The 12,518-nt window shown below is 41.2% G+C and overlaps 1 protein-coding gene across 1 annotated transcript in view; it reads right to left on the bottom strand.

Moving 5' to 3' along the window:
• The window catches only part of NCKAP5 (NCK associated protein 5), an 870,988-nt gene that overhangs the window by 285,667 nt on the left and 572,803 nt on the right, over positions 1-12,518 (bottom strand). The window contains exon 5 of the mRNA XM_022590669.3: positions 6,660-6,747. Within this exon, the coding sequence (XP_022446377.2) occupies positions 6,660-6,747 (88 nt within the window). The remainder of the gene's footprint in view (positions 1-6,659; positions 6,748-12,518) is intronic.

Below are 12,518 nucleotides of genomic sequence, written 5' to 3'. Positions count from 1 at the left end.
ATAACTGAGCTTAGGGCATCATTAGAAGAGATGGAGCTGGGTTCGGAAGCTACACAGCTCAGGCAGGGCTCTCCACGAAGATGGGAAGAGTAAAGGGGTGAAGAGAGCTGATTGTGGACACCGTTACAACAGGGCTGTGTACTATGTCAACCTCTCTGTGCCTCTCCTCGGACAATGACACACTGCACCTCCTGACAAAGTTCCTGCACTCCATCTTTGTGGAGACCTACTCTGCCTGCCTAAAGGGTGCCAAGGCACTTGAGGGACCCAACACTGGTGATGTGTGACTCTGGGCAGGCAATCTAACAGCTCTGTACCTCAGTTTCCTCTTTTGTAAAATGGAGACATTTCAAATGGTTCTTGTGAAAATTCAGTGAGCTCACACTTGTGAAAGGACTGGACTCTGACCAGTACATAGCAGCTGCTCAGCGCGCGTCAGAAGCGGGGCCTGGGGTGGTACGGGGGGCACAGCGCGGTAGGGTGATGTGCTCCATGCTGCATTTTGTGTAGACCAGGCCTCACGGGATTGCAAAGGAGCATCAAAATCCCAGAGTTCTAAGAGCGAGAAAAAACCACTCGAAATCATCTTTCTGTGCGGACGGTTGTTGCCCTGAGTCTAGCACGTGTTTTATTTAATCCATGTATAAAAAAAAATAAGGCAGTATTTACAGACTAAGAAACTGCTCATAAAAACTTGAACTTTCATCTTCTTTTGAAATGTATGGCCGTCCGTCCACACCGGTGTGCATTCTGAGTCATCTGGATCTGCTGCAGTGGGGCCGTGACTGCTGCCTTCAGACCGGACAGAGGCTCTTCGGTCAGTCTGCCATAGTCTCCACCACTCCCTACTGCCCTTTGGAATTAAACCAAGTGCAGGTTGCGACCGCATGGTTTTAAAAAGCAAGACTTTTGCCTTTGAATAACAAACAAAAAACAAGCAAACACCACATCTCTCTGTACCGATTTCCTTATCAAAAGTGGAAAAATAGAATGTAACCCCCCAGAGGACACACAATTGTTCTCATACCTGGCCTACTTTAACCATTTACATTATTTGGCAATTGTAGGTTTTTTGTGTTTGCGGTCCCTAAAGTAATCCAAAACCTCTTCAATCACAAATACAAAAGAAAGGAGGAAGCCAGAGAGTTTAAGTGACAGTCTGAGGCCAAAAGTCTCGTTAGTGGCAGAAGCTGTACCACATGCAGGTTTTTTTCCCCCTCGTGAGTGCTTCCATTTGTCTGTCCACTTTTTTCTTGCTAAATAAATAAAGCTAATGGGTTCAATTCATGTTCCATAGAGAAAAGCAGAGACAAGAGGAAATCTATCAGCTACAGCAAAGCAGCACAAAAGGTAGCTACAGACACAAGAGGACTTTAATGGGTAATCCGTCATTAGTGTTACGATTCTCTGTATCTTTGGTTGCCTGTGTTGAAATATTTTGACAGATGAAGCTGAAGGCGTATCGTCCTCTCAGCTAGCTGCTCCATTTCATTTACGCTGAACTGCCCCCGTTCATATCGAATCATGAATGTTTTTTCTAACATGTTTCCTAACTACTCAACTAAATGAAATGGTAACCTGGGCTTCAAGAATGTATCACATGACACAGAAGAACCTCCCAAATACCTAGGAAGAATGAGCTAGAGAAAGAAACAGAGCAAGAGGGAAATGGAAGACGGTTCTCCTTTTTCAGTCTCCTCTGCAGACAATCCTTTGAGGTCTTTTATTTTCCCATAATGAAAGGAATCTATCCTGGGTGCTACGTATATCACTTTCCCTCCGTATATTGGCAATATTTCTCTTACTCATGGGCTTGTCTCTCTCATAGAAGAAATGTCAGGCACAAACATTATATGGCTTATTAATTGATTTCAGTTTCCTTTCACTTATTTTTGTATTTTGAGACAAGGATTTTGTGAGCTGGGAAGTTAGGCTCCACCATCCGATTATCCCACTGATAACTGCTCAGTTTCACTCTATGTATCTCACTTAGGGAAGTCTGAGATTTATTTCTAGTTCTACCACTTAGCATTTGCCAGAGTTGAAACAGTCCTCTTTGAGACTCATCCTTAAAAACGAGCAGGTTAATATCTAATTTAGAGGCTGTTGAAATGAACAAATGAGATCCATTTTGTGTAAGCACTTTGAAAACTGTAAAGCACCAAACATATGTGTCGTGACAGTATGACGGTTATATTAAAATACCAGGGATATAAGATGTTCTGAGAAAGGCAGGCTGTGGGGTGCCTGCCTCTTGAGTCCATGACAACAGAGACTAAAAGAAAAGGTTAAAGGACTGTTGAAAGGAAGTCCTAGGCAGGAGAAGAGTCTCTGGAGAGAGCAGTGCAGTAGGTTTGGTGGCATCTTCCTTTCTGTTCCCAGAACTTGTGCAAGCTGCTTTGTGGGCTCCTATCACATTGTTGCATATATTCAATTAATTATCTGCCTTCCCTCCCCAATTTCCAGCATCCTATAAACTGAGCTTTCCAGGAAAAGGCCTCTTTGTATCTCCAGCACTTAGCTTGGCATCGGCTAGGTGCTGCCAGCCTGCTGGGTTCATGCGTTACTTAGTGTGATAGACAGAAGAATGTCCCTCGCCTAGATGTCCACATCCTACCGAATCCCCCAAACCTGCGAATATGTTACCTTACCTTCTGTGGCCACAGAGACTTTGCAGATGTGATTAAATGAAATATCTCGAGATGGGGAGATTATCCTGGATCATGGGGATGGGCCCAATATAATCACAGTCTCTTTATAAGAGGGAGGGAGGAGAGTCAAACTCCGAAAAAGGAGAATGGAACCAGAGTCTGAAGTGATGTATTTTGAGAATGGAGGAAAGGGCCAAAAGCCAAAGAATGCTAGGGTCTAGAAAAGGCAAGGAAATAATTCTGTCCTGAAGCCTCCAGGAAGAATGCAGCCCCGCCAGTACAGTGATTTTAGACTTTTGACCTCCACAATTATAAGAGAATAAATTTGTGTGGTTTCAAGCCATTAAGTTTGTTACAGCAGCAATAGGCATCTAACATACGTAGGTCCAAAAATAAATGAATAACTGTCATTTGAATGAATGAATGAGCAAATGAATGGACGGATGAATGAATGGAGAGAGCTCTAAATAGCCAGTGGAAAGGCCTAGGTTCAAATCCCAACTTAGATGATATCTAGCTACATAACTTGGGCACCATCATCTCATCTCTCCAGAAATTCTCCGCATAAAGAGTCGAGGCCATGGAGTCAGACTGACTACAGTTCGAATCCCTTCTAAGCTACTTCCAGGCTGCACCTTTGGGCAAGAGGTCACCTCTGGGAGCCTACGTCCCCGTCTATCCTCACTAACATGAGGATACTGACAGTACTTCCTGCACAGTTGTGGGGACCGAATGAGCTACAGTCTAGTCACAGTCAATGGGACTCTGAACTAAACAAATGGGAAACTGTAGTCACATAAAAATGGCATTAATGTCACTTCATGCCCAAACCTTGAAATGATGCAAACTCTCCAAATTACAAAAAGAGTCAAGAAGTGCACAGTTAACAAAGCCCGTGAAACCACTGACAGCCGCAGGGCGGGTCTGTCTCAGCTGCTGAACAGAAACACCTACTGACCTTTGAGCTGGTCCAGGTGAAATTATACAAGCTCTAAATGATACAAGTAACCAACTCTGAGAAGTCTTCAGGAACACGCCCCTTGAACAAACTACGACCACCCTTCACATGCATGCTTGGCAATTAGCACGGGCCTGGAACTCAGAAAGTTGTTACTCTACTGTTATTAACTCGATGATAAAAGCCTCAGGACAAACACTTCCATGATGGAAAATAAAACCCACTCCGGCTTTCCTGTGGGTCTCAGCTTTGCATGGGCCTCCGGTTCCTGTCAGAGAAATCTTATAGTTGGAAAATCTGAGTCAGGTGTGCTGATAACCCTCCATATTATGAAGTAATAAATCTCCCAGCTCTTACCCAAAACAAAGAATTCGGCTTCAGGGAGTGTTAACTATGCACTCCACTGGTTTCACCACATACACCTTGCACAACCGATTTTCCTACTATTCGCCATATTTAGAATACTAGGATGACTGAGGTGACAGGGACCTCCCTGGGACTCAGTGCCACCCTTCTCTCTGTTCTCATGTCTTGAATCCCCAGAGCACTAAGTTGTGCCTAGTCCACAATAAAAACTCAATAAATAGCTGTTGAGTGTACAAATGACGCTTTATGGTTCATGTAACCCAAATCCCTCTCCAATTTTCCAGATAATGAGCCTGAGGCCAATGAGAGCAATGGCTGAAAAATCCCTTCCATGTAGCATGAATTCACATCAGTAACTGTCTCCACTCTAGAGAGAAGAGCTGATCCCCCAAATCTAATAGACTGGGTGATTAAGAGGAAATAGTTGGAAAACACATTTTTAGAAGTCTCTCTGGTTTTCTAAGAGGCTTCCGGTTTCACAAAACGAATTCTGATGATAAGAGTGTATACCATGGTTTTGGCTAACAAGTGTGTGAAGAGATTAGCAAAGAATGATGAAAAGAAAATAAGAACTTGGTGAAACAGAGCCACAATGAGGAGACTGGAAAAAGCACAGGAGGGATGCTGAATTACTTAGTTCTAATTAAAGCCTGGTGTTACCTGTGAGTGGGGACAGAAGACTGACATTTCAGGTTCATATGACTCTTTAAGGCTAAACAGAACCATTTAATGCAGAGTCAAGTCTGAGTTTTTACTTATACATCAATTTTCTGCCAAAGCAAATGTAATACCTAGGAAAGATTCAGAGCTAGAAGGACTTAAATACTTATCCTTACCGTAGGCGACCACACATCAGGAAAAGCCGGGCATGCCTTTCCTATGTGAAGGCCACCTCAAGAAGAATCTAAACCTTTTCCTGAGAAATGGATTTGAGAGTTTTTCTACTGTTGTTATGGAGCTAACTTTGTTTTCAAGATTTTTTTTGAGGTGGACCATTTTTAAAGTATTGAATTTGTTACAATATTGCTTCTGTTTTATGTTTTGGTTTTTTGGACACGAGGCCTGTGGGATCTTAGCTCCCCGACCAGGGATTGAACCCACACCCCCTGCATTGGAAGGTGAAGTCTTAACCACTGGACAGCCAGCGAAGTCGCTATGGAGCTAACTTTTATCTCCTCCAAGGAGGTTTAAGTCAACTCGTTATACTGCTTTCACTGGAGATAAAGAACAGTTGCCCCCGCTGTCATACTGTAGTTCTGTAGATGTCTCAAGAGTCAACGATTTAGGACATAGACTTCTTAAGGTTAATTCTATCTAGATTTCTTAAGTTTATATGATACTGTGACTTTTGTTGTCAGATTCCTCTCGATCTTTGTCATCACAAGTGGGGTTGCAGAGCCCAGAACCCGTGAATTCAGGGATGCTAGCGTGAAATGATCTTTACCAGCCGGATTCCTAGGACTGCCTCCCCACACCCACATGCTCTTTAGCTAGCCAAAACCTAGGGCTGCCCAGTGATCACCTTAACTTTGGCCCACTTCCTTTCCTTCTTTAGGTTTTGAAAGCCCCCTATGCATAGTCGTGCAGTGGACATTGGGTGCCTATTTGTGACTTTCAGTGCTCTTCAATGAAAGTCCTACATTGATCTAGATAGAGTGCCTGGGCTCTTTCTGCTGTCAGAGCCTTCTCATCTGTATGGCCAACTTGGGTCATGCTCAGATTAGATGCCCTGCTTCCCAGCCTGGTCACTTCACTAATGTTAAAACACCGTGGGATAAGGGCTATCAGAAGATCACTTGTTGGGACTTCCCTGGCAGTCCAGTGGTTAAGACTCCGCACTTCCAATACAGGGGGCGCAGGTTCGATCCCTGGTCGGGGAACTAAGATCCCATGTGCCATGTGGTGCAACCAAAGAAGTTAATTAATTAAAAAAAGAAAAAAAGACAACTTGGTAGTGCATTGACCACTGACTCTCTCTGGACCTCTGTAGACTCCACATGGCCTGAGGAGCAAGACCACACCCATGAGCTGAGAAGGCAGGCATAACCTTGGCCAGCTCTTCCATGTCCCCTCAGTCTCACCATCAAACTTGTCATCTCACCATCAAACTTGTCATCTCACCATCAAACTTGTCATCTCACCAGCCATGATGCAGTGTCTGTGAGCTTCTTACTCTCCAGGAGCCTGCCATGCACGTTCATACCACTGCCCCCTTACCTAGGCTTCCCTCTGCCTGGAACGTTCTTTCTCTTGTTCTCTACCCCTCAGGTCCACCTTAAATGTCAGATCTCTGGGAAGTATTCTTTACCTTCCCTGGGCAGGAAGAGTCAGCGCCTCTCCTGTGTTCCAGAGAATGCTGTAGATGCCTCTCTTACAGCCTTGACCACAGAGTACCACGATACTTCTATAGGTCTCTCTGCATCTCTATAAACGTATTTTTTGCACCTTCCTACAACCAAACCTACAATTCCTTTCACAAAGTACAAGAAATGAATGAGTAAATGAATGTGTACAGTATTCCTCAAACAGAGGTGACTGGTAACAGAGGTGACTGGTGTGGCTCCCAGCACTGGGGTCTGGACAATCCTTTTTTATTTATCTCCAGGTTAGGGAGGACAGAGCTAGAGAAATCCAAGCAAAACAAGCCAACCAGTATCCAGCCAAGAGCAAGACACGTGGTGTACCTGATAGACCATGATATTAACAGTGTCTTCTTTTTTCTGTTCTGGAGGTCCTTGACTCTGCAGTAGATTTCGTACTGTTTCTTCCATCCTGAAAATCAAGCAAAAATAAATAAGTAAATAGACAGGTAGATAGATAAATGAATAAATGATTTAAGAAATGTTTCCTGTTAACATGGGTCTGTTCCAGTTAGTAGAAATCATTCTTTAGTATATTATTCCCTAAACTTAAACCTGGAAATCTCTTTTCTCTTCTTTCTCCTTCATCACCTATATTAAGAATCTGTCATGAAGTCCTTTGCGATCGTTCTGCAAAATGGCTCTGGCTTCTCTCTCTCTTTACCACTCAGGTCTCTATCCTTGGCTTACTATGTCTGTACACATGCAAACATTTCCCAACATCCCTGTTCACTTTCAGTTTGACACAGTGTCACCCCAGTAAGTTTCCTGAAATACCACTTTGACTTTTTAAAATCAGTTTTCAAAGTTGACAAATCCTACATGAATCCATTTTCACCATTAATACACTGTTCTGTCTTTCCATGGTGGTCTTTCTATGTCAGCACACAAAGATCTACTTTTTTCCAACTGCTTCCTAACATTCCATGATGTGAAGGCACCATTAATTATTTAACCACTCCCTTGCTGATGGAATTTAAATTACTTCACAAAAGCTTGCTATTTGAATTAAGAAATATCTTTACAAATACATCTTAGTGCACATTTATGAGTAACTCTATAGGTTATATTATAATATATATTGTATGCTATAATCGTATTTTAAATACCCACTTCAAACCCTTCCCCTTCCCAACCCCCTCCCCCAAACCCAAAAGTAAAGAGTAAAACACACACACCCATTTCCATTTCCAGACATTGTCCCAGGCTGTTACTACTTCTTGGAATGCCAACATCCTTTCACCTTCTCATGGGCCATCCATCTTTCAAAATCCACCTCAAGTTTCACTTCCTAAGAGACTTCTTTATTAGTCCCCTACTTCTATGAATTCTTACAGCCCTATACTTTTTTTTTTTTTTTTTTTGCGGTATGCGGGCCTCTCACTGTTGTGGCCTCTCCTGTTGCGGAGCACAGGCTCCGGACGCACAGGCTCAGCGGCCATGGCTCACGGGCGCAGCCGCTCCGCGGCATGTGGGATCTTCCCGGACCGGGGCATGAACCCGTGTCCCCTGTATCGGCAGGCGGACTCTCAACCACTGCGCCACCAGGGAAGCCTGAGTCCTATACTTTAAATCATTCATTCTATCACTTAAAAACTCTCCACTTTAATACTCAAAGATTTCATGTATGCATGCTTTGTCTTCTGAAGTAAATGACAATATTTGATATAGAATCATGTCATATATTTATGTACTTCCCTCAATTACAGATAAAGTAGGTACTCAGTAGACATTATTATATGAATCCCTTGTTAATTCATTTTAAAAAATATTAAGTGCTTACTCTGTAACAGGCACTGACTGTGTATGTTCAAACTATGTTCGAATGGCCTTATCCTTGGGACTCATCCGTGAGGATTCATGGACCAGAACTCTGAGAGCAGGCTGCCCGAACTAAACACAATGAACACAGTGCTCTCATGCCCAGAACCTGAGTCGGCTGTCTTTTCAAGTCCCATCCTGAAGCATGTATTTTAGTGACTCAATATAATCCTAGTTTAGGAGATTTGTCGGGGTAAGCAGGCTGACCCAGCATCTCTCTCTCACTAGGGCTTCTAGCGAGACAAATTAGGGGCTCTAGGAGGCCTCTGAATTCCCAGAAGTGACAAGACCCTTACAGTAATCAATGTAGTGTGGTTCAGAATGCCAACTACTCATATGGCGCATCACTACTTAGCAGAAGAGTAAACACACTGTGGATGAACTGGGCCAATCCAAACCTGGATTATAACTGGGGAAATTCTGCCTTCACAGGGGATGGCACCAGGATCCATTCAGGATTTCGAGAAGATGGTAGACACCGATTATGAGTGCGCAGAGAATGATTTGTGACTATACATTTACTCAAGCCATCCCTTCGTGCATCCAGCCAAGAAAGCAAAGTCTGTTCCCTGTATTTTCACGTATCTTATGTTATTCATGATAATAAAATTAAATAGTACCTTTAACTTGTCAAAGACCTCTCATGTCTATTAATCATTATAATGCACTTTTAAAGTATCATTATATCTCTGTGGTAGAGGAGAAAGCCAAGGTCCAGAAAGGTTGAATGGCTTACTTACGGGATCACGGTTAGTCGGACAGGGAATTAGGATTAAACCATTTTCATGACTGTAAAAGCAGCATCCTTTTTCCACTAGGACTTATTTACATTCAGGGAAATGATCTGAAATGAAGAGGAGTCTTAACGCCTAATTAAGAGTTGTCTTTGTGAAAACCTATTGGATGCTGAACCCAAGAAAGCAACAATATTATTTCTGACCTGGGGAGAGCTTTCTGTGAAAAAAATAGGTGTGAAGAAGTCACAAATTCTGAAATAATAAGTGATGAAGGCCAATTTCTAATACTTTATTTCATTTTATATAAACAGAGACAACCTCTTGAATGACAGATTTTCCACGATATTTACTAAATCTACCATAAATAAGAAAAATAACGATAATGGTAATAACTTGCTCAACATCACTCAGCAGGGACTAGCCTCTTGTTTCCTAAATATTAGTCTACTTTCTTCCTATCTTCGCACAGAGATTGAACGTCTTTCTTATTTCAATCCTTATTTTATTCATTTATAAACATCTGGCTTAATTATCGGCCAACAGTTAAAACTCAAATAAAATCTTGTCTTTGTCATCAATAAATTAAAATACAATTCTGTCTCAGTGCATATCTTGCTGAATTATCTCTTCTGTATAATTAAAAGTTCTACGCACAAGTTGCTGGATCAAAAAGAAAAACATTTATTCACCTTCCACCCATTCTTCTTGGCTTCCAAGTTTAAAAAGAAAGAAAGAAAAAAGAGGGGGTGGAAAGAAAGTTGTTAAAACAGGATCTCAAACAGCCTAGACCCACGGTAACAGGGTGAACACTTTTCTGGCACAAATTCATGATTAATTAAAACCGATTTCATTTCCAAGCTACAGCTTGGAACAGAGTTGTAGGGACCCAGCCCTACCCTTGGTAAAAAATTAAGTTGTCTCATCTTTCATAACCTTTATGAATCTGCTAACAGAGAAATATTTTGAACCTGATAGGAATATACCATTATTCCCTAATGATATCTTTTAAAAAAAATTCTCATTTAGCAAACTTCTCTATTTTCCCGAAAATCAAAGACTATGAAGCATCATCCATTGTAGTGTAATGCCCAATGACATTTTACTTTGTTTTATTATTTTGATAGCTGATGTATGAGGGATTGCATCACCAGTCTGCACACAGAATAATCTGTCATCTGTTTCTCAGATGTGACTAAAAATAACACAATTCCTTTCCCCAGGTCAGGCATGGGTAGAGTTTTTTGTTTTTGTTTTTCAATTGCTGATTGGTTCAATCTATCGTTAAACACTTACCTTAATTAACGTCTTCTAGTTCTTTTTTGTTTTTTCCTTTTGTCTGACCTGAGATTAAATCCTTTCTTCCTCTAAATACCAGTCAAGTAGCTATCATAACTAAAAACTGTCTAGGCCAAAATTATACTTAGTGAGATGCAATAAATTCTAATGTACATTAAGTGAACTATTTTTAAAAAGTTAAGTCCTACACAAGTCAGAAAAAATAAACCAAATTCATATGCAAACAGTATATTTCAAGTAATATAGATATAAATGTAGGAATTGTATTTAATTGAAAATAGGTTCCGTGTTTTAAGGTATGTATCATTAAATTAATAAATTTTTCCTATAGTATTTCCTCTAGGGGAATTAAAAAACATAGGTTTTGTTTAAAAAGGGCACTAACTTAAAGTTAGAAAAATAGGACATTAAAAAAGAACACATGAGAAGAATAACAGTTCAAAAGCACATAAGCGCTGGATTAGTGAGAATCTGAAACAAAATCTTCTCCCTGTACCCAGGGGTCCACCTCTGTCACAGACCCCCTTCTAAAGAGCAGATGACTGGGGAAGTTGTCATTGGATCTGCATCCATGTCTCACAGAGACAGTTTCCCTACCTAACAAAGGAAGATCCTTCTGCAAGTGAATATTCAAAGACAATGGTTTCCTGAATCCTTTCAAGGCAGGAAACTGCCTAATCATTCAGGGCCTGATAACGTCAGGAGTCTCTTTACCATCAGAGAATATGATCTGAGCCCTGAAGAACTTGACTCATTCAATAATGAAAATGCTATTAGAAAACACAATCCCAGGGCACACTGGGAGCTGTTCATTATAACAGCAGGTAAAGGAAAGTGAAGTCTTCCACATCCCTTCCTTCCTCCCCAAACTTAGCCCTCTCTTTTGCCTAATGACACTCTGGGAACTGATCAGAACATTAGACGGAAGCGTTCTTTTGTGACTCTTGTGATCAGATATTCAGTTTAGCATGTCATTTTTGACAGAAATAGAACAAAGTGAACACAAAACAAGAAGCCACGCTCCCCCGCTCAAACTAGTAACTGATGAGGCTCGTTGAACTAAAAGCTGAACCGAATCATATTTTTGTTCTTAAAGAGAAATATTTTAAGCTATGTATTTGCTGAGTAATCACATTAAATAAAAATGAAACTAATAATGCAATTACTCAATATTCCCCCCTATTTTCCTATGTGAGAGGCTGCAAGACCAGAACCCACCCACTTCTACTAGAAGTACATGCCATCTTCTCTTCACCTACACCGTGCACTTCGTTGACAGCTGCCGCTGTGACGTGCAAATTGCCTCTCCTTGTGTTTCACTGTATTTGACTACCAATCTTCTCATTTTGAGAAAGTGTGTCAGTTTAAGCAAGGGTGCTGCCATGATCGAATTTCATTTTAAAGACAAGAAGAAAGGGACAGGGGTTCAAATAGAAAGAAGGCTGAGGGGCTTGAGTCACTGCAGCACTTCTCCTTCACCTGGAGCCTCCTCCCTATGAAGTCATCCCATGTGACCCCATATAGAGAACAGCACTCATCTGGCAAGGTCAAAGGCCAAAATGGGGACAAGCATCCTCCCCGTATCTGCTGGAAAAAAGAGAAATGCTTACAAGACAGTCTTTCATTGGATGACTATTAGCAGGGTTAAAAAATTTAAGCACACTACCACTGGGATATTCAGAAAAAATACAATCCATTTATTTTGTATATAATCAAACATCTTTTGTCTTCAGCCTCCACATGCTGACTAGCATTAACTTTTGCCCAAATCTTACTATAAATCCTACGCTTTGTCTAACACGACGGATTTTTAAATCCATTGAGAAACAAGCGTCCATCATCAAGAGAATATATAAGCAACTGTGTTAACAGGTAAACCTCAAAGATATTGCCGGTTTGGTTCCAGACCACAGCAATAAAGCAAATATTGCAATAAAGCAAATATTGCAATAAAACAAGTCACACAAATGGTTTTTTACTGCATATAAAAGTTATGTTTATTCTACACTATAGTCTATTAAATGTACAATAGCATTCTGTCTAAAAACCAATGTACATACCTCAATTAAAAATACTGCTAAAAAATGCTATCATCTGATAAAACAGGGCTGTCGCAAAACTTCCATTTGTAAGAAAAATATATATAGTATCTGGGAAGTACGACAGAGCAAAGTGCAATACGAGGGCGCCTGTGTATATTTCCCACATTGGAATCTTATTCAGCAACATTAGGAATAAGCTGATGCGTGCAACGATATGGAAGAATCTCACAAACACTATGCTGGGTGAAAGAAGCCACACACAAAAGACTAAATACCACAGGATTCCA

Source organism: Delphinapterus leucas, chromosome 8 (genome assembly GCF_059928025.1).
Source record: "Delphinapterus leucas isolate spDelLeu-1000000601 "Yukka" chromosome 8, BTC_Dleu_Yukka2, whole genome shotgun sequence".
Lineage (NCBI taxonomy): Eukaryota > Metazoa > Chordata > Mammalia > Artiodactyla > Monodontidae > Delphinapterus > Delphinapterus leucas.
This window is presented reverse-complemented; position numbering and strand designations above follow the sequence as displayed.